Source organism: Pelophylax lessonae (genome assembly GCF_965119305.1).
Source record: "Pelophylax lessonae genome assembly, chromosome: 2".
NCBI lineage: Eukaryota > Metazoa > Chordata > Amphibia > Anura > Ranidae > Pelophylax > Pelophylax lessonae.
Genome location: NC_138769.1, coordinates 565,607,112 through 565,630,639, shown reverse-complemented (window position 1 = coordinate 565,630,639; position 23,528 = coordinate 565,607,112). Strand labels below are relative to the sequence as shown.

The window sequence follows — 23,528 nt, the reverse complement described above, 5'->3', positions numbered from 1 at the left end:
GACACCTTTGCCATGGACAATGACAAAACACTCTACTTTTTCTAGTCTTTTTCTGTGTTTAAAATGAAAACTTTTTCCTTTCATTTTGGAGAAAGGAGGGACGTTTTGGAACCCCTGTTGGGTTTTTATAGCTGTCTTTGCACCATTGGAGAGATTCATCTTCTTTTTGTTTCCTGGTGATTATTGTCACCGGGACTAAAAGTGAGGAATGGGGGGGGGGGGCTTCCAATGGGAACTCCTGTTCTGGGGTTTTAGATTGACAGTGCATGCTTCGACAAGTGATCGATCTTTTTCGATTGGAATAATCATAATATGGATGAATATCTATTCGTTCAATATGACAGATGGGAAAGATAAGTTGGAAGATATGATCATAAGTTGTCAATTGCATCTTTGTTTTGCACTATGCATTCTTATAATCTGATCGATACAATCAAATTTATGTCCAGTGCAGCATGATTAATCGGTTTCCGCCCTGGCCAATCGACTCAGTTTGATTAACTTCTTCCTGCCTGCATTATAGCCGAAAGATGGCTTTACGTCCTCCTGTGCGTGAACTGCCTGCATGCTCCCTGTGGGGCGCACGGAGCTCGCTCTGTGATCAGCGAGTCCATGAGACTCGGCTGATCACAGATCGGCCCTGGCCCCTTACCATGTGATCAGCTGTCAGCCAATGACAGCTGATCATGCAATGTAAACAGCAGCCGGTGATCAGGCCTTTTTTTTTTCTCCTCCCGCTGTAAGTGTGAAAAAAAAGCTAATCGCCGGCTGCTATCAGAGGGACATCGGTCCCGAAGAGGAAGAGCAAATGTGCCCACCAGTGCCACCTACCAGTGCAGGTCAGTGCCACCTATCAATGCCCACCAGTGCCCCCTACCAGTGCAGGTCAGTGCCACCTATGAATGCCCACCAGTACCACCTACCAGTGCAGGTCAGTGCCACCTATGAATGCCCACCAGTGCCACCTACCAGTGCAGGTCAGTGCCACCTATGAGTGCCCACCAGTGCCACCAACCAGTGCCCCCTACCAGTGCAGGTCAGTGCCACCTATGAGTGCCCACCAGTGCCACCTACCAGTGCAGGTCAGTGCCACCTATGAATGCCCACCAGTGCCACCTACCAGTGCAGGTCAGTGCCACCTATGAATGCCTACCAGTGCCCCCTACCAGTGCATCAGTGCCACCTATGAATGCCCACCAGTGCCACCTAACAGTGCCCCCTACCAGTGCAGGTCAGTGCCACCTATCAATGCCCACCACTGCCACCTACCAGTGCCAATCAGAGCACTATCATCAGTGCTGCCTATCAGTGTCACCTACCAGTGCCTTATCAGTGCAGCCTATCAGTGCCGCCTCATCAGCGCACATCAATGAAGGCAAAAAATTACCGGTTTGCAGAATTTTATAACAAATTGTAATAACTTTTATTTTTTCAAAATTCCCGGTCTTTTTTTGTTCAGCAAAAACGTAAAACCCCAGTAGTAATTAAATACCAGCAAAAGAAAGCTCTATTTGTTTGAAAAAAGTATAAAAATGTCATTTGGGTAGTGTTGCATGACCGCGCAATTGTCATTCAAAGTGTGACTGCACTGAAAGCTGAGAATACACCTGGGCAGAAAGAGGGTTTAAGTGCCCGGTAGGCAAGTGGAATGCCGCAACCGCGAGCCAGGCGATTGGCTTATGGTTGTGGCACCGTCCCATAGACTTTTGCAGGTGGCGACACCTGACAAACCATGTTAAATGTGCAGCAGCTGCAAAGATTAGCATACGCAGCATGTATACAGCCCCCCTCTGACTATGTTATTTTTTTACGTGGGTGGCAAAACCATGACTCAAATGCCTGTTCTTACTGCCCCCTTGCTGCCTGTGTAAATGAGGCCTTACAGCTCCATCCACAATAATACAAATAAAACCAATTTGGCTTTAGATATATTTGTGAGGAGTCAGGTGGGTGTGAAATGAGTGTTATTTAGTGACACTTTGTGATTTTTAGCAGGGGGGTTTTCAGTTCTGTAATGTCAGATTGTGCAGAATACAGGAAGTGGTTGTTAGAGAGAGAATGTGACAATGACTCTTCTTTCCCACAACACACACTGCTACTCTGTGGCATAGGAGTTGGTCAGTGGGTGCTTGCAGGGCCTAAATTTGAAGTACTGTAACTGGTAAAAAACTGCTTCGGCCCTCTTGGCAGGGTTCTAACTTGTCCCAACCCCCACTGCTGGCCCTTTTGCTGGACAGCTTGGCCCACATATCAGGGCTCATACACAAAGCCAATTAGGGACATTCACCGCCTAGATCAGCGTATTTCTGCATTGGGTGCAGCTTGTAAAAACTAATGTCAGGCTTTAATGCCGATTCCATCTAAAGTGGGGTACACACTATAAGAAAATAAGTCGAACGATCGTCCGATTTTCCTCGTCGTTTCACAGCAAATTGAAACCGATGAACGAACATTCGTACGAAAAGTCTCATTCGACACAGGCTTTTTTTTTTAGTTTATTGTTTCTGATCATGCGCAGTTTTTCTTTTCTAATTTTTCTCGTACAAAAATCGTACGAAAATGGTACACATTAACCACTTAACCACTTTAGAGGATTTGGCTGCTCGATGACCAGACCCTATTTTGCAATTAGGCACTGCATGAATTTAATGGATAATTGCGCGGTCGTGCGACGCTGTACCCAAACGAAATTGACATCCTTTTTTTCCCACAAACAGAGCTTTTTTTTGGTATTTGATCACCTGTGCGATTTTTATATTTTGCGCTATAAACAAAAAAAGAGCGACAATTTTGAAAAAATAACAATATTTTTCACATTTTTTTATATGAAATTCTCAAAAAAAAATGTAAAAATCAAAATTTTTTTTACATTTTATGCCAATTTGTTTTCCGCTACATATTTTTGGTAAAAAAATCGCAATAAGCATATTTTGATTGGGTTGCGCAAAAGTTATTGCGTTTACTAACTACGGGAAAGATTTATGTTTTTTCTTTTTTTTGCGGAACTGCGACATTGCGGCGGACAGATCAGACCCCTAAGGGCTCATGTACACTGCAACTTGTAAATCGATGTTTAGGAGCAGTTGGGCGTTTTTTTCAGAAGCCCCTGAACCCACCTATATGTTATCTTATCTGTCCATGTACATCGGGTCATTTACAGGCAGTTGCGTTCAGTGTCGTTTTTTTTTTTTTAAAGCAATTATTTGCATTAGAACGTGTGTTTCCCGGCGTTTCAGATGCAAAAACGCGGCCAAACGCGACCGAACACGTTCACCCGCATTTAGCGCTTGCATTTTCAGGAGGCCTATATATATATATATATATATATAATGTGTGTGTGTGTGTGTGTGTATATAATACACACACATATATATATATATATATAATATATATATATATATATATGGCAGAGTGGGGTCACCCTGGCATGACAGTCACGTCACTCTAAACACCGGTCACCCTGACATGGCAGAGTGGGGTCACCCTGACATGGCAGCGTCAGGTCACCCTAAACAACGGTCACCCTGACATGGCAGAGTGGGGTCACCCTGGCATGGCAGAGTCAGGTCACCCTAAACTCCGGTCACCCTGACATGGCAGAGTGGGGTCATGCAGCTGCCATGCCAGGGTGACCTGACTCTGCCATGTCAGGGTGACCGGAGTTTAGGGTGACCTGACTCTGCCATGCCAGGGTGACCCAACTATGCAGATTTTGGGTTAGGGGTATACATACGTGTGTGTGTGTATATGTATATGTGTGTATATATATATATATATATATATATATATATATACACATACACATACACACACACACACACACACGCGTATGTATACCCCTAACCCAAAATCTGCATAGTTGGGTCACCCTGACATGGCAGAGTCAGGTCACCCCTACATGGCAGCTGCATGACCCCACTCTGCCATGTCAGGGTGACCGTTGTTTAGGGTGACCTGACGCTGCCATGCCAGGGTGACCCCACTCTGCCATGTCAGGGTGACCGGTGTTTAGAGTGACGTGACTGTCATGCCAGGGTGACCCCACTCTGCTATATATATATATATATATATATTCATTCAACTGAAAATGGCTGAAAGACATATTTCTGTTGCATTGTGGGTATTTGGGAGGGTCTCCAGAAGTGTTTTGCAAAAATCGCCTCTGAACGCAAACGCCACTGAACGCGTCCAAACGCGGCATGCAAACGCGACAAAACGGCCGTTTTAAACGTCGTTCTATAGTTGTCAAGTTCCAGCGTTCAAAGGACTTTTTCAAACGTCCCGTGTACATGAAGCCTTACCTGAATTGTGGCAATGCCAGATTAAGATCATGAGGGGGGTTGAATCCCCTAATACTTACCTGAGCCCCATCTATCGTGGTATGTTCACGAGCCCCTCAGCTGTCCAGGACTCTCCCTCCTGATTGGCTGAGACACAGTAGCGGTGCCATTGGCTCCAGCTGCTGTCAATCAAAGTAATTTAGCCAATCAGGAGAGAGAGTGGTTGGAGTGAAGGACAACTCTGTGTCTGAATGGACACACAGAGCTGCAGCTCGGCTCAGTTGCCCCCATAGCAAGCTGCTTGCTGTGGGGGCACTCAACAGGAGGGAGAGGCCAGGAGCAGCAAAGAGGGACCCAAGGAGGATCCTGGCTACCCTGTGCAAAACCAACAGCACAGAGGAGGTAAGTATAACATGTTTGGTGATTTTATAGAAAGAAAAACAAGACTTTACAATCACTTTAAATACCCTAAAGTGTTACTAAACCCACAAGAGTAAAATCAGTCTGTATATGCAGTAAAGCATTGTTGTGTTATGCTCACTGTGGAACCTAAGGGGTTATTCCTCCACATTGTGTATAAAGGCTGTTTGATCCTGTCTTCTCCCCTTCTTCCACAGTCCCCAATTCATCTCCTGATAAAAGTTTTGGAGTCAGGATGCACATATTCAGTTTGGTGTTTATTGCTAGAGGGTTTTTTTTTTTTCCTTGGGAGAGTGCATGTGATCAGCACAGGGCCAATCAGCACTGTCTAGACAGAGGGTCAGGGGTCCTGCAGCCTCATAGAACAGTCAGAGTAGAATGAAAACTCCTCCTACAAGCTTTAACCAGACACTGATAGAAGTCACAAAACTGCTATATACTGCTGATGAAAAAAGGTATTTAGCAGTTTATATTTACTAAAATAATTGTTTTTCCATGTTCTGTGGGTGACCAGATATCTGGTGAACTAACACCATGCACCCTCCCCTACTGACCCAGTCCCTGCTGTAGTTGCCTCCGTGGGTGATGAGCTGTCAGTGCCCATGCAGCTGGTCCAGCAGTCTGTGGATTTGAAACCCCCCTTCTTCTCCCTCTTCTCTGTGCAGCACTTCCAGGACAGATGAGAGCGATTCTCTGTGGTGGTTCTGACCTAACAGAAGAGTGAGAATTTCAAATCCCTGGACCACTGGACTAGTTGCGTGGGATCTGACAGCTCACCACCCATTGAGGTAAGTACAGCAGGGACTGGTGTGGACTGGACGATATACAGTTCACTTTTAGATTTTTCTGTAAAGGGGAACTAACACTTTAACGCAGCCCACGTTATTGTAAAACGTAACATGCATTAATGTGCCTTCATTCCTGAACCGCAGAGATGTACCTTAGTAAATCAAGGCTAAAGTCTGTCTTATGCATCTTGAATAATGGAAAAGAGCTAATTGAATAGCCATCAAGTTTATTTTTGGCTAATAGATCATAACATAAGAGGTGAAATAATTGAAGAAATGCGTTATTTAAAAGTTGAATTTATTTGAGTTTACTGTTCATAAAGTGGAACTCCAGCCATGTTTTGAATACAGTGGGGGGAAGTTCAAGAATTTCGGATGCTGTCTATGGCCCCACTAGGGAAATTCATCTTTACTTCCTACGTCAGTGATCGTTGGCATGGGGCAGAAAATAATAGGAAATGTCACATTTTATAGTAGTCACCATATTTAATTGTAGACACCAAATATGGGATTTCTTCTTCTTTCCTGTCTTACGACTAGGACATGGAACAAAGGGAAATCTTCCCAATGGGGACAAAGACAGCAAACAATCTGGCAAGGTCCAACCTTTCCTATATTATTATTATTATATAGTATTTATATAGCGCCGACAGTTTACGCAGCGCTTTACAACTTGAGGGTAGACAGTATAAATACAATACACTTTAATACAGTAGGAATCAGAGGATCAATCTCCTTATCTCTCTCTCTAAGAAGAAAGATGTTTCTGGCTGGATTTCCACATTGACAGAACATAGAATAGCCTTGGAATTGCATTACGTTAGTCTTTATAATGTACAGTGCCTTGCGAAAGTATTCGGCCCCCTTGAACTTTGCGACCTTTTGCCACATTTCAGGCTTCAAACAAAAAGATATGAAACTGTAATTTTTTGTGAAGAATCAACAACAAGTGGGACACAATCATGAAGTGGAATGAAATTTATTGGATATTTCAAACTTTGTTAACAAATAAAAAAACTAAAAAATCGGGCGCGCAAAATTATTCAGCCCCTTTACTTTCAGTGCAGCAAACTCTCTCCAGAAGTTCAGTGAGGATCTCTGAATGATCCAATTTTGACCTAAATGACTAATGATGATAAATAGAATCCACCTGTGTGTAATCAAGTCTCCGTATAAATGCACCTGCACTGTGATAGTCTCAGAGGTCCGTTTAAAGCGCAGAGAGCATCATGAAGAACAAGGAACACACCAGGCAGGTCCGAGATACTGTTGTGGAGAAGTTTAAAGCCGGATTTGGATACAAAAAGATTTCCCAAGCTTTAAACATCCCAAGGAGCACTGTGCAAGCGATAATATTGAAATGGAAGGAGTATCAGACCAATGCAAATCTACGAAGACCTGGCTGTCCCTCTAAACTTTCAGCTCATACAAGGAGAAGACCATGCAGATCAGAGATGCAGCCAAGAGGCCCATGATCACTCTGGATGAACTGCAGAGATCTACAGCTGAGGTGGGAGACTCTGTCCATAGGACAACAATCAGTCGTATACTGCACAAATCTGGCCTTTATGGAAGAGTGGCAAGAAGAAAGCCATTTCTTAAAGATATCCATAAAAAGTGTTGTTTAAAGTTTGCCACAAGCCACCTGGGAGACACACCAAACATGTGGAAGAAGGTGCTCTGGTCAGATGAAACCAAAAATCTAACTTTTTGGCAACAATGCAAAACGTTATGTTTGGCGTAAAAACAACACAGCTCATCACCCTGAACACACCATCCCCACTGTCAAACATGGTGGTGGCAGCATCATGGTTTGGGCCTGCTTTTCTTCAGCAGGGACAGGGAAGATGGTTAAAATTGATGGAAAAGATGGATGGAGCCAAAAACAGGACCATTCTTGAAGAAAACCTGATGGAGTCTGCAAAAGGCCTGAGACTGGGACGGTTATTTGTCTTCCAACAAGACAATGATCCAAAACATAAAGCAAAATCTACAATGGAATGGTTCACAAATAAACATATCCAGGTGTTAGAATGGGCAAGTCAAAGTCCAGACCTGAATTTAATCGAGAATCTGTGGAAAGAGACCAACCTCACTGAGCTCAAGCTGTTTTGCAAGGAGGAATGGGCAAAAATTTCAGTCTCTCGATGTGCAAAACTGATAGAGACATACCCCAAGCGACTTACAGCTGTAATCGCAGCAAAAGGTGGCGCTACAAAGTATTAACTTAAGGGGGCTGAATAATTTTGCACGCCCAATTTTTCAGTTTTTTTCTTTGTTAAAGTTTGAAATATCCAATAAATTTCGTTCCACTTCATGATTGTGTCCCACTTGTTGTTGATTCTTCACAAAAAATTAGTTTTATATCTTTATGTTTGAAGCCTGAAATGTGGCAAAAGGTCGCAAAGTTCAAGGGGGCCGAATACTTTCGCAAGGCACTGTAATTCCTATGTACTGCTTGTTTAGTTCATTTACAAAACTGAAGTCAACAGAAGAAAATGTAATATGTTTTTTTTTTTTTTAGATTTCTATAGTTATATAAAATTTCTTTCCAGCTAATTTTATCGCTCCTCGGGTGAAAGTGCTTTGGTGGTTTACAACATGAGCCAATGGGACTCCCTGTTGAACCTACCTGGACCCTTCAAAGACCACCTCCTAGGACTCTACAGTGACCAGATTCTACTAGTGGAGGTCCGGCAGTATCTGGCACAATGGATTGAATCACAAGACTGGTGAGGGAGGCATATAAGCTTACAAATACTACTTATAGGGAACATTTCCAGGGGGAAACATGGAAGCAGCAGATAAGGACCTTTGTCTTTACTTTGGCTTTCCTTTTCTGGGCTTTGGGGTTCCTGGTCAGCAATGGCAGCTGCAGTATTTCTCTCCGTATTTGAGTAAGATTGCTTGGTATATAACTAAATAAGTCCTTGAGTCTATATAGGTTGGATTTACCCCATGCGTTGCAATCAGCACGCGTTAAGTGCGCTTGAGCTGATGTGCATTGACATGCTGTTTTAACACACACAGGGGAAGCAGTCTCTGCCAACAGAACACAGAGATTATTGCTAGCAGCTATACCAGCCGCTAGCAATCATCACATTTAACATCCGACCGGCTGGTTGTACTCAAGTTGATTGATCAACTTGGGTACATTCGGCCTACCCATACATGGTTTGAACCGTCTATGGCCGGCTTATGTGAATTTCATGACTCCTTTCTCATTTAAAAAAAAACATTAACATATTCTAATCCAAAATATTATTATTATTTTTTTTTTTTTTTTTTTTTAGAATCGTTCTCCTTTTTGATCAATAAATCATGATAAAACATTCCTTGAACAAACAAATGCCTTGCCCATGCATTAAAGCTGAATTCCAGGTATGGAATATTTTTGCATAGCTACATTGATCCAGTTTGGACCAATGTAAGTATGGATGTGCCATTCCTGTGGGATCCTGCTGGAAGCAGGAAATCACTGTAATATCCGCTGCCATTGTAGTGAACCCCACTAGCTTCTGGATGCTATGATATGAGACTTCACTTCTGTTTACTGAACACAGGCCATCACCTGCTTGACATGGGTCTGAATACTTTACATTTTCTGAATGAATGCAAAGTGTTCTCTGATTGGACGAGGTGGAAATTGTGACTTCACTGCCCCACCTCTCCACCTCATCCAATCAGAGAATGCTTTGCATTCATTGAGAAAATGCAAAGTGTTCCCTGAATGGTGCCCCCAACGAGCGAGCGGCAATCAGTGTTCACAATGCAGCAGGACTGCTGCTCAGCATGGGACCCAGAAGCCCATGAAGATCACTGTAGTAGGGATGCCTACTACAGTAGTGTCCAGCTTCCAGGGGAATCCCAAAGGTATGACACACACATATATATATATATATATATATATATATATATATATATATATATATATATATATATATATACATACATACATACACAGGACTATGCAATAGTTATAGGCAGGTGTGAAGAAATTCTATAAGGCAAGAATGCTTATAAAAATATTATTATTAAGGATTTCTATAGCGCCAGCAGTTTAATCAGCGCTTTACAATATTAGAGGGAGACAGTACATATACAATAAAATACAAGAGAATTTTGATTTATTTGTATCAATTTACAAAATACAAAGTGAGAAAACAGAAGCAGAATCTAAATCAAATTAATATTTGGAGTGACTACACTTTGGCTTCAAACCAGAATCAATTCTTACACTTGCACAAAGTTAGGGATTTTATAGGATTAGAGACAGGTGTATGATTAGGTTGAAACGCAGTCATTAACTGAAATAGAAAAAGCTGTGCTAAAAACTGGGTGAGGAAAAGCCAAACTCTGTTGCTAAAGCGAGTTCATGTCACAGGTAATACACCATGGCAAGACTGAGCACAGCAACAAGACACAAGGTAATTCTACTGCATCAGCAAGGTCTCTTCCAGTCAAAGATTTCAAAGCAGACTGGGGTTTTAAAATGTGTTCCTTTTGAAGAAGCGCAAGGAAACGGGCAACACTGAGGACCATAGACACAGTAGTCGGCCAAGGAAACCTAATGAAAAAAAATGAAGACACATCTTGCTTATTTGCTTTTGACATTGGAAGATGTCCAGCAGTGCCATCAGCAGAGAACTGGTGGAAACCAAAGGGACCTAGGTACACCCATCCACTGTCCAGAGAAGTCTGGCCAGAAGTGGTCTCATTGGAAGAATTGTGGCCAAAAGGCCATACCCCTGACATAGAAACAAGGCTAAGCTACTAAGCTATGCATGAAAACGCATGAACCGGTTTGCAGAAAAATGGCAGCAGATGCTCTGGACTGATAAGTCCAAATATGTGGCTGTAGTGGGAGGCAGTTTGTTCACCAAAGGTCTCGAGAATGACACAATAATGAGTGTCTGCAGGAAACAGTAAAGCATGGTGGAGGTACCTTGAATGTTTGGGACTGCATTTCTGCAAATGGAATTGGAGATTTGGGGAGGATCAGTGGTGGGTTTCTCAATGCTGAGAAATACAGGCAGATACTTATCCATTGTGCCATACCATCAGGGAGGTGTATGATTGGCCCCAAATGAATTCTGCAGCAGGATAATGACCCCAAACATACAGCCAATATCATTAGGAACTATCTTCAGCGTAAAGAAAGAGAGAAGTGCTTATGCCGCTGTACAGAACACTGGTGAGACCTCACTTGGAGTATTGTGCGCAGTACTGGAGGCCATATCTCCAGAAGGATATAGATACTCTAGAGAGAGTTCAGAGAAGAGCTACTAAACTAGTACATGGATTGCAGGAAAAAGCTTACCAGGAAAGGTTAAAGGATCTTAACATGTATAGCTTGGAAGAAAGAAGAGACAGAGGGGATATGATAGAAACTTTTAAATACATAAAGGGAATCAACTCGGTAAAGGAGGAGAGCATATTTAAAAGAAGAAAAACTACCACAAGAGGACACTGTTTTAAATTAGAGGGGCAAAGGTTTAAAAGTAATATGAGGGAGTATTACTTTACTGAGAGAGTAGTGGATGCATGGAATAACCTTCCTGCAGAAGTGGTAGCTGCAAATACAGTGAAGGAGTTTAAGCATGCATGGGATAGGCATAAGGCTATCCTTCATACAAGATAGGGCCAGGGACTATTCATAGGATTCAGATATATTGGGCAGACTAGATGGGCCAAATGGTTCTTATCTGCCGACACATTCTATGTTTCTAAAGAAGAATAAGTAGTCCTGGAAGTGATGGTTTGGTCCCCAGAGAGCCCTGATCTCAACATTGAGTCTGTCTGGGATTACATTAGGAGACAGAAGGATTTGAGGCAGCCTTCATCCACAACCGATCTGTGGTTCTCCATGATTTTTAGAACAACCTACCTGTTGAGTTCCTTCAAAAACTGTGTGCAAGTGTACCTAGAAGAATTGATGTTGTTTTGAACGCAAAGGGTGGTCACACCAGATATTGATTTGATTTGAATTTTCTTCTCTTTATTCTCTTTTTTTTGATAAAAATAAACTAACACTTCTATGTCTAAAAGCATTCTTAACCACTTGCTGACCAGCCACAGTACATATACTGCAGCTGGACGGCACATGCAGTACATGTACGTCATTTTGCCTGCTCAGGCTAAGAGGGGCACTGCGTGCCCGATTTTGGATCCCGGGACTTAAGGCCCGGTGATCTTGTGATAGCTATGCGATTACATGATTACGATGTCAACAACTCTGTTATGAATGAAATCATAACAGCTGTGTTTCCTATGCTGTGATTGGCCCACAGCTATTACATGATACCTGGGCAAATCCCAGAACTCTGTACCATGTGATAACTGTACCCAATTACAAATCACTAGTAATCACAGCTGTCATAATTGGTTGAACCATTCATGTCAGTTTAGAAAATCTTGCTGTTACAATGATCTTCATTGTAACAGCAAACAAAGTGTAAAAAAAAAAAAAAAAAAAATTGCTGAGTACATTCCCAGAGTAGTACGGTGTTACTAGGGTGACACTACTCTGCTTAAAGAACACCAGTTAGTGTCCCTGTCACTGCCACATACAGTCGTATGATTATTCTGAGCTGCACTGATGTAAAAATAAATAAATAAATAAATAATTGTGAAAAAAAAGTATTCAATTTCCTTATTTTTTTTTCTTAACAAAAATTGTGACAAAAAATTACAACTTCAAAAAACTTGCCATGCCTTTTACTAAATACCTCAGACTTTCTTCTTTACAAAAAGAAGACCGTCTTTGTGGAAAAGAATTTGTACTGTCCTGACATCTAAGGGCTTCAAGAAATTAGATAGGCCGTTAGTATATCAGAATAAATCAACCTTTTAAAAAAAAAAGTTATATGAGATAGATAGTTTGCAGACGCTATACCTTTCACACAAGCCAATTCATATACACTTGTTGGCATTTTTTTTCCCCCAAAGACATGTAACGGAATACGTTTTGGCTAAAACTTATGAAGAAATTTGATTTTATTTGTTTGACCTCATATTATATGTAAATCTAAAGAAAATTGTATAGTATGTATTCAGATTTACATGTATTCAATTCACACATACAATACATTACTTATGGCAAAATCTATGAAAATAAGAAATATTTATGCTCATATGCGCATACCAGAGCAAAATACTGACCAGGAAAGCAGATTTTTCAATTTTTTTTTTTTTTAGTAAAAAACACTTTTAGAAAACACACAGAGCTTGTTTATGCACCTGTGTGTACAGGCACAATATCGGTGAAAATAAAAAAAAAAAAGAAATGCCGTACTGAGCTTTTTTAAGCTGCAGTGTGCAAGAGACCTTAGGTGGTTTAAAGGGCAACTTAATTTTCAGTGAAGCTGCCTTTTACTGTTTCCCCCACCCCTCTGAGTGTAAAGGGCTGTACACACCACCGTACACATTTGGCCCATGTGTACGGCAGCCAGTACGACATAAGGCGGCCGAACCTTCAGTCGAGGGGGCATGATTGCAAAAAGTCTGCCAACTGACATCTGATCAGCTCTCTCATTGAAGATGTGTTCTGGCGGGGTGCCCATTCAGCTCAGAGGGGGAGATCGCTGTGATTACATCAGATTGTTAGTACAAGATCTCTCCCCGAGCTCCTCAGTTTTTTGGTTCAGGGGTTGAACTAAGTAAAACTCAGTGTGTACTAGGCTTAACCCTCATGGCAAAATTCCTACCCCTTCTATCCTGCTTCAGATATCTTTACTGTGTGCCATTTCTGTGGGTGGAACTATACTTCTCTATAGGACTGGGACAACCATGAGTATGGGCCAGCCAAAGGAATGAATGGGGTGACTGGCACATCTGAGTATCGGTTAAAGTAAAAGTCCACCTTAACACTAAAATCCCTGCACCTACAGGCATTCATGATCTAACACTAACCTATCTAACCCTATAAAGAAGAGATCAGTATACATACCTTTTTTGAAGCCGATCCGATCGGATCCCACGCTGAGCTGTTAGCCGGGCGTTGGCTGTGGAGGTGGGTGCAGAGGATACATTAGACAATGGAAGCCCCATATTAAGTCTATGGGTTCCCATTCATTTCACAGCCATTGTCGGCTGTGTCCTCTGCAGAGCTTCTTCCGCTGGAGACTGGATCGGATTGACTTCAAAAAAGGTATTTATACTGATTTCTTCATTACAGGGCTAGATAGGTTAGTGTTATTTCATTGAAGTCTATAGATGCAGGGATTTTAGTTTTAAGGTGGACGTACACTTTAAACAATATTGCCAGGCCATTTTTACAAAGATGCCCCTGCAGTACAATGCATGGTCTGCTTTTGAGGTCCAGGCCTCCTTTTGAAATATTAGTTTTGAGGGGGTGAATCTTTAAACACCTGTTTTGTTACTAAGGCCAGTATATTTTCTCTTACGTCCTCCGACAGTCGCCGCCTCTTCATATTCGTCACATATGGGGTATTAGACTTTGCTCCGAAGGAGTAGCTAGGCAACAGAATATGTTAACAATAAAGCTTTAACATATCCCACCCTCAAGGGGTGGTCCCCTCAGTCAATACCCTCCTACTTCCTGCAACCATATCTCAGTTTTAATGTCTAGCTTGTCAGGAGTGGCTGGCTCTCTCTGTGCTGGGACTTTTTGTCCCAGACTCTTTCTTCTTTTTAATATTTTGTTTGAGTTTTCTCTCTACCTTTATTTAGCTGTTATTTTTGTCAGCATTAGTTAGTTCTTCGGACGAAGAGGATCATGCGGACTGGGTCTCGGGCTGATCCCCCTGATCGCAGGTCGTGGGTCAGTGGCTTCCCAGTCTGCCATCGAGCGTTCAGCCAGGTAACGCTCCTGGCACAGTGAACGACCCATCCCTGTTCGGTGCAGGGATGATTGGTGAGGTGGCCACCTCACCGGACGCTGTGCGGTTTCTGAACCGCCATTGTGTGCGTCTTGAATTGCGACTCTCCCTGCCTCATGTGCAGCGGCTTGTTCGCCTGTGCGGGTTCCCCACGCCATGTGAGGTAAGTGTATCTATGTGGGGACCTGTCTGTCTGGGGGGGGTCTCAGTCTGGGACTGTGTAACCTGCCTTTAATCACACTGCTTGTCTCCCTATCTCTCGGCTGCATGCTGTGGGCTGCAAGGGGGGGGGGGAGCTGTATGACACTGAGTGTGTCAGACTGGGCTGTGTGAGGAGCTGTGTGCTGTGGGGCATGTTTTTAATGGCATGTTGGGGCATATACAGCGATCGCTGAGGCGATCTAACATGTATCCATATAATGGGATAAAATTGTGTGTGATTTTATGCACTGTGGAGCGGCGATTTCGGCGCCAAACGACGCCATTTTACCGGCGCCCGCTCCGGCCGCATGGTTTACATGCACGGCGGCCATTTTCTTGTAGCCTCCATAGGCTTACATAGAGCGCCCTGGCAGCATCACTTCCTCTCTCCTGGAAGCACCGATCGAGGCAGCAGCAGCAGCAGCGGAGTCTCCTCAGGTTTTATCCTTCTATTCCTGTGTTCCATTGCCTGTATTCAGTCTGTATATTCCCTGTGGGGGTCTCATTGTGCCTGAGTGTGGTGCGGTGGGCTGCGCTTGCCGCGCTTGCTGTAAGGGGGCAGTTAACCCTTGGTTGTCTGGCATACAGGGGCAATGGATTCTCAGGAGGGCAAGTTTCCCACAGTATTGGTGGAAAGCCAGGGGACCGCTGTTTCCCCCCCAGGGGGGGATTTAGCCACTATTGTGGCTGGCCTTGCTGCACAGGTGCAAATGCTGGTGGCTGCTCAATCTACTAAACGGCCCAGAGTTGCTCTGTCCTCTGATTCTGAGGGTGAAGGTGATGGGGCTGTTCTGGCAGGGACCTCCCTATCGGGGTCCCGCTCCTCTCTTGATCTAGTGGGGTCTGAGGTAGAGGCTGAAGTTGAGGGGGTTGATAATTCTCCCCCTGGCTCGCCTGAAGAGCTTGCAATCATGGATGAGTTGATTGCTTCCATTAAGCAGACGCTACGTTTGCAGGACGAGGTGTGTCCCCCGGCTGCCTTGGCGGCTTATGGGACGCAGAGAAAACGCAGGACGCCGCAGGTTTTTCCCTGCAATGCTGATTTTCAGCGCGCTGTTAAGGACCAATGGCGCGATTTGCGCAAGCCTTTTGCGGTACCAAGTAAATTTAAGCTGCGTTATCCTTTCTCGCCTGCCACTGATGAACGGTGGTGTGTGCCTCCGCCAGTGGATCATGCTATTGCGGTTTTGAACAAAGCCACTGCGATCCCTGCAGAGGGATCCCCTGTTTTCCGTGATGCCACGGATAGGAGACTGGAGTCTCTTGCCCGTCATACTTATTCTGTTACGGGTTCTATGCTTAAGGCTCTGTTTGCTTCTCTCATGGCGGCCCAGGCGATCGCAAGTTGGACGCAGATGCTTAGGCGCGTCCTAGTGGCCGATTCGGCCTCGGCGGCGACCCTGGATATGGTGGATCAGATCCACCAGGGTGTCATGTATCTGTGTGATGCGGACCTGGACCTGATTCCGTTGGCTGCGCGTGTGCACAGCGTGGCGGTGTTGTCTCGCCGCCTGGTTTGGTTGAAATGTTGGTCGGTGGACCAATCTTCACGTAAAACCTTAGCCAATCTGCCTTATGATGGGTCTCGCCTTTTTGGGGAGTCCCTGGATGTGTTGATTAAGGGGATTACCGGGGGTAAGAGCACTCTCTTGCCCCATTTCCCCAAGGCTAAGGGGGCTTCTGGGAAGAAGCATGCTCATTTTCGGCCCCCTCAGGGGTCCTTTCGTGCCTTTCGGCCGCACTACAAGGGCAAACCGTTCAAGGGCCAAGGCTCTCAGAAGAAGCCCTGGTCTGGGAAACAGAAGTCCGGTCAATCCGGACCTGCGGCCCATAACAGTTCGGCCTGAAGGGGCGCCCTCACCCAGTTTTGGGGTGGGGGGACGCTTGCTCGGTTTTCTTCAGCCCTGGTTGGCCCGTGTGAGGGACAGATGGGTTCTGGAAATCGTTCGATCTGGTTACAAGATCGAGTTTCTCTCTCGGCCGGAGAGCAGATTTTTTCCCTCAAATCTTCAACTGTCTCCAGAGCGCCTGCGGGATCTGCACCTGGCGGTGCGGGACCTGAGGGCTCAGGGAGTGGTGGTTCCGGTGCCTCATCGGGACAGATTTCGGGGGTTTTATTCCAATCTGTTCACCGTGCCCAGGAAGGAGGGCAAGGTTCGTCCGATTCTGGACTTGAAAGCTCTGAACCGCTCTGTGCGGGTTCGCAAGTTCCGCATGGAATCCCTGCGCTCGGTGGTGGCTGCCCTGGTTCCGGGGGAATTCATGGCCTCCATCGATTTGAAGGATGCGTACCTTCACATCCCCATATTCGGGGGTCATCAGAGGTACCTTCGATTTGCCATTGCGGAGGATCACTACCAGTTTGTGGCGTTGCCCTTTGGGCTCGCCTCGGCTCCGCGGGTCTTCACCAAGGTGCTTGCACCGGTTCTGGCATTATTGAGAGCCCAGGGCATTTCTGTCCTGGGGTATCTGGACGACATTCTGGTTCGGTCTGCGACCAGACAGGGTCTGGAGAAGGACCTGTCTGTCACAATGCAAACTCTGCAGGAGTTCGGTTGGACGATAAATGTTCCAAAGTCGACACTGAGTCCGTCGGTTCGTCTCCCCTATCTGGGAATGATACTGGACTCGGTGCAGGCGAAGGTCTTCCTGCCGGAAGACAAACTCAGGACTCTTCAGGAGGAAGTCAGGTCCCTCAGGGACGTTCCACACTCGTCTCTGAGGACGGGTATGAGATGTCTGGGATTGATGGTCTCGGCCTTCGAGGCGATTCCTTTCGCGCAGTTTCACACGCGGGGTCTCCAAGCGGAGATCCTGTCCAGGTGGGACGGGCGACCTCAATCTCTGGATCTTCAGATCTCGTTGAGTCATCGCACCAGGGAAAACCTTCTGTGGTGGCTCCAGTCCCCGTTGGTGTCCGGGGGCAAGTCGTTTCGTCCGATCTCGTGGACGATAATCACCACGGATGCCAGCCTGTCGGGCTGGGGTGGTGTTCTGGGCGTTCTGTCCGCCCAGGGGACCTGGTCGGAGGGGGAGTCTTCCCTCCCGATCAACATTCTGGAATTGCGTGCTATAAGGCTCTGTCTTCATCGCTGGACGGACCGGCTGCAGGGCTGCCCGGTTCGGGTGCAGACGGACAATGCCACGGCGGTGTCCTACATCAACCACCAAGGGGGCACCAGGAGTGCCCGAGCGGCTCGAGAAGTGGCCGACATTCTGTCTTGGGCCGAGACTCATGTCCCGGCGATAACGGCGGTTCACATTCCGGGAGTGGAGAACTGGCAGGCGGACTATCTGAGTCGCCAGACCCTGGATCAGGGGGAATGGTCTCTCCACCCGGCTGTCTTCCAGATGTTGTGCGCGAAGTGGGGTCTTCCAGATGTGGACCTGTTCGCGTCTCGTCTCAACTACAAGGTGAGAAGGTTCGTGGCAAGGACGCGCGACCCTCGGGCAGACGCGTCGGACGCGTTAGTGGCCCCGTGGCATCAGTACAGGCTGATGTACGCGTTTCCACCGATTCAGTTGCTGTCCAGGTTCCTTCGCAGGTTGCACTCGGAACGCAGCACGGTGATTCTTGTGGCACCGGACTGGCCTCGCCGGTCCTGGTACGCAGACCTCGTGAATCTGGCGGTCGACGCCCCTTGGCGTCTGCCTCTTCGAGACGATCTACTGTCTCAAGGACCGATTTACCATCCTGCTTTACAGTCGCTGGCTTTGACGGCCTGGCTGTTGAGACCGAGGTCCTGAAGGAGAAGGGTCTCTCTCCAGAGGTCGTTCATACTTTGATCAACGCGAGGAAGTCTTCCTCGGGGAAGGTTTATTACCGTACTTGGAAGGCCTATTTTGCCTGGTGTGAGTCCAGGGGGTTTTCACCCCGCACGTACTCGGTTTCCCGTGTGCTGTCTTTCCTTCAGACGGGTGTCGATCAGCGTTTGGCGCTGGCTACGATAAGGGGTCAGGTGTCTGCGCTGGCCGTTCTGTTTCAACGTCCCGTGGCTTCCAACTCCTTGGTTGGCACTTTTATTCAGGGTGTGCGGCATCTGGTTCCTCCTAGGAGGGATCCTTTGCCCCCTTGGGACTTAAATCTCGTTCTATCTGTGTTACAACGTGCTCCTTTTGAACAGATCAGGGAGATCTCGTTGTCTATGTTGTCCAAAAAGGTCGCCTTTTTGGTGGCGATCACTTCGGCTCGCAGGGTGTCGGAACTGGCGGCTTTGTCCTGCAAGTCTCCGTACCTGGTTGTTCATTTGGATAAGGTGGTCTTGCGACCTAATCCTTCTTTTCTGCCGAAACGAGTTTCGGAATTCCATCTTAATGAGGATATTGTTTTGCCTTCGTTGTGCACGAAGCCTAAACATCCGAAGGAGGTGAGATTGCACTCTCTGGATGTTGTTCGGGCGATAAGGGTTTACCTTAAATCGACTGAGTCTTTTCGTAAGGCGGACTCCTTGTTTGTTCTTCCAGAGGGTCCTCGGAAGGGCATGGCGGCTTCGGCCTCTACCATCGCCAAATGGATCAGGCAGACCGTTGAACAGGCCTATGCCTTGCAGGGGAAGGTTCCCCCTGTGCCTGTGAAGGCGCACTCTACTAGATCTCTGAGTACGTCTTGGGCCTGCCGTCATGGGGCTTCTGTAGCCCAGGTGTGTAAGGCGGCGACTTGGTCGACCGTGCACACTTTCACAAAATTCTACAAAGTAGATGTTCAGGCATCGGCGGATGCTTCCTTTGGCCGCAAGGTTCTTAGTGCGGCTGTTCCATAGGGTCCCTTGTTGGGGACTCCTGGCTGTTGGGATAGTTTTTTGTATCCCCTGGTTTTTTTGTCTTTTCCTGGGTTGTTGTTCCTGTTGAGCACTTATTTTTGCTGTTGCCCAGCTGGTTTCCTTCCTTTGGTAAGGTTCCTTTCTTTGATGTGGAGACTGCGTTGCCTTTCGGCGCGGATGCGTTTCCCACCCCTCATGTTTGCACTGCTTTGGGACGTCCCCATATGTGACGAATATGAAGAGGCGGCGACTGTCGGAGGACGTAAGAGAAAACGGAATTTTTGTAAAATCTTACCTGTAAAATTCCTTTCTCTGAGTCCTCCGACAGTCGCCGCCCCCGCCCCTCTTTTGGGGTTTGAATGTATACTCTACTGCTATTCCACTAAAACTGAGATATGGTTGCAGGAAGTAGGAGGGTATTGACTGAGGGGACCACCCCTTGAGGGTGGGATATGTTAAAGCTTTATTGTTAACATATTCTGTTGCCTAGCTACTCCTTCGGAGCAAAGTCTAATACCCCATATGTGACGAATATGAAGAGGCGGCGACTGTCGGAGGACTCAGAGAAAGGAATTTTACAGGTAAGATTTTACAAAAATTCCGTTTTTCATATCTTTCATACCTCTGGGCAGCATCCAATAGGGACTTATGAAGGAGCAGGCCTTTTCTGCAAGAGGTTTTACTGAGAATTTTTGTCTCATTCTATTTCATTTACAGGAAGCTGGCAGCAAAAGATCCGTCGTTGGCCAGTGTCCACTTCCAGAATCTCTTGGAACATCTGGACATGCAGTATAATCATTTTTTCCAGAGACAGGAATTACTGCAAATGCACAAATTGCGTAAATTCAAATATGACATACAGGTAGCCATTGGTACTCTGATTTTAAACTGTGATATGTAAACACACAGGCATAATGGCCTTATTCAATGTAGATTTTGTATTTCTAAGTTATGTCTCCACTGCGATTACCCATATGAACCAAGTAGAAACTGTTTTGAAATGATCTGACTTTAGCAGAGTGAATTTGGATTGGTTGCTATGGGTTACTGAACTTGAATTCCAACTGTCCAATTTTTTTTTAGGAAGACTCAATTGGGCCACCCATTGTCCTCTATGGGGAGGAGGATGTCAGCGAACATGTGTCCTCTGACACCCGCCTGGCATCCGATCCGACAAGATCCGCTGAAAACCGATGTATGGCGATACACTCACCATCTGTCAAGCAGGTCGTATCAGATTGGATCAGATGAAAACGGACAGGCTGTCATTTTCATCCGATCTCCCCATAGAGAAGAGCGAGACTCTGAGAGATCCATCTCTGCACAGTGAGTGGAGACAGACCTGTCATCCGCCTGCTTAGCAGGAACCGGCAGAGCAATTCCCACTGAGCAAGCGGAGTACGTGAAAACAAATCCGCCCCACGTGAAAAGGGCCTTAGCCCTATGCATTCTGGGCTGTTCTAAACGCCAGGAGAAAAGCAGCATCAAAAATGCGCCTAAAAGCCATTTAAGCACGTCAAGCAATTGGACATTCATTGGCCAAAATATTACACTATTGATGGGCTTTTAGAGGCAGGAAAGAAAAATGCAAAACACCTCTAATAGGGGCGTTTAAAATGTTCTGTGTCCATGAGGTCTTAAAGTTGAGCTCCAGGCAGATATAAAAGGTACATATTAATGCAGCTCTTTATTTATTAATACCTACCTAAATGCCTAGATTTCATATTTACATTTTTTTAAATGTAAAAACCTTTAATTATGAGGGGCGTTTAAGTCAAATTGGGACTTTTGAGTTTATATCGTAAAAGAACAAATTTCAAGGAGTCGAAACTGCATTTATTTTTCAACATGCTCCCCTGCTACATTTTTAAACTCATCCTAGTGTTTGTCTGGAAAGCTTCAGGATGGAAAGATTTCTCAGTACGCCTGAACCATCCTAGGACTGCTTCACTTCATCATCGGTGCTGAAATGCTGACCTCCGAGTAACCCTTTTATGGGTCCAAACAGGTGGAAATACTCATTTTTATGAAATTCTGTTTCTTTTTGCCTGGCCTACTCAGGGCTGACACAATGGTTAGAATCTCTTGTATGCTTTCCATACATCTGAATTCAGTGCATGCATGTAGGAAGTGTGTGCTTTTCCTTTTTGGCTCCTTTCAAATGGGGGAAATTCCACTCCATCAACAGGGGATCAACTCACAGGTCCCCTTCTGATTGGAGCAGAGCAGGCATATTACACATCCGTGTCCAATCAGACACGGACAGGGCCCACTCTGCTCTACGAGCCGCCAGGTGTAAATGGACTCTGCTGTCCATTTACACCCGACTACCCTCCCTATCTGATAAGCCTAGCTAGAAAAGGACATGTACCCTTCTATATTTTTTAGCAGACTAGATCGGACCCAGGAGGTATGTAGGTAGAAACGGACACACGTCAGTTAAAACCGGCATGTCATTAGGGATGTATGGACCATCCAATCAGAAAGGTCCACCTGAAAAACTGACAGGCTAGTTAGCGTCAGGGTCCCACCACATTTTTTAACAGTTATTTAGCGTCAGAGTCAATTACAGATTGCCAGTAACACTAACACGCATACACACACTATACACCTCCATTACTAGTATAGTTCTGATCAGATCAGTATCTGATCTGGTCAGAACTATACTAGCGTCTCCATAAATTAGTGTTCCCAAAACGCGGTGTTTGTAGTGTTTTTTGAGTGCATTATCTTAATAAAAAGTCTAAAAGTCTCTATGTTGTAATCCTTGAGAATAGATTTACTACAAAGTAAATGCAGCTACAGAGGTCATTGAGAGCTTGTTTTAACATCTTCCTGCTGGTCTAATATATATATATCCAGCACTGGGAGGGAAGGGGAATCCTATGTGGCTGTGCTAAGAGTTTGCTCACTGTGCGCTCCCAGCACATTGATAAAGCTGTCATCAGCAGCTCCCATTCTCGATTGTGATTGGGAGCCAACAGGACACGTTCTTGATCATGTGACCGCTGTGACAGCCAATCACGATTAGAGTTGCACCAATACTAAGCATTTGTTGTTACTTGTATTCGTGCAAATGCGGTGCGATTTTAGCTAATACAAAAATAAATGGGCTGAAATTGCACTGCAAAGAATCTCATGTAATTTGAGCAGAAATGCGGTGCAATTCCTGTCCGAATCGCATGGGTTTCCTGCACCGCTCCTGTGTGAACCCCAGGCACGTGCAAGGGGAGGGGGGGAAGAGGGTGCTTAAGCACCTACCCCTTTGCCCTTGATGCCCAAAGTGCCCTTTTGTCAAGGTAGACATCCCAAGTCTCCCACGAGGTGCAGCTCCCTGACACCCACAAGTCAAAAGTCAGAACGGAGCCGATGCTTCCTGTGTAGTTCCGGCTCTATTCTGTCGCAGGTGGAGTGATATCAAATGCTTCCTTCAGCGCTACTCATACTCCGGCATTGATGTGTCTCAGAGGAGCCAGCATTTCCCGCCAGCAGTACCCGCCATCAGTGCGCACCAGCAGTAGCCACCAGCAGTACCAGCCAGAAGAACCCACCAGCAGTACCTTCTTTATTATTTTGTATAACAGAGAAGAAAAAGTCTTCAGGTTGGCACAACTTAAGACACAAAATATTTTTTAGCTTTTAAACTTCAAATAGTCTTTTCTGTTCTGTTTCTTTTTCAAAGCTGCATCACAGCATTTTTCTGCTCTATCAATACAGAATGATCCGTATCGATACGCGTATCAGGAAGGAATGTGTCACAATACATTGCTGTATTGAAATTTTGAGAACAGCCCTATTTAAAGCCCTGTTCCATGTGCCCCTTATATACTTTTGAGCATCTGCCCCTCCAAAGGTCTCTGCACGGCCCTGGTGAACCCAGTCCTTCAGCTCCTCAATCAAAATTGTTTTTCAAGCACTGCCACTCGATTTTCAAGACCATTGACATATGCTTTTTTTCTTTTTGCGACCCTCCCGCTTCTTTGGAACCAACACAGGATATGAAATAAAAGGGGCAACCAACTGCCTGTCACAGCGTGCATAACCTGGGTTCACACAGGAGCAGTGCTGGAAATCGCATGTGATTCAGACAGGAATCACCCCGCAGTCCTGTTCAAATCACATGCGATTCTTTACTGTACAATTTGAGCCCATTCATTTTGTATGGACTCAAATCACACTGCACCGTGCAGTATCTGTAATTGGTATCAGCGAGTACTTGAGTAAAAATATCAGTACTCA

General features: G+C 45.5%; 1 protein-coding gene across 1 annotated transcript in view; it reads left to right on the top strand.

The window, feature by feature from the left end:
- STAT2 (signal transducer and activator of transcription 2) overlaps window positions 1-23,528 on the top strand; it is a 130,772-nt gene that overhangs the window by 9,627 nt on the left and 97,617 nt on the right. The window contains exons 2-3 of the mRNA XM_082244373.1: window positions 8,044-8,220; window positions 20,007-20,151. Coding sequence (XP_082100499.1) covers window positions 8,090-8,220; window positions 20,007-20,151 — 276 coding nt within the window. The 5' untranslated portion in view covers window positions 8,044-8,089. The remainder of the gene's footprint in view (window positions 1-8,043; window positions 8,221-20,006; window positions 20,152-23,528) is intronic.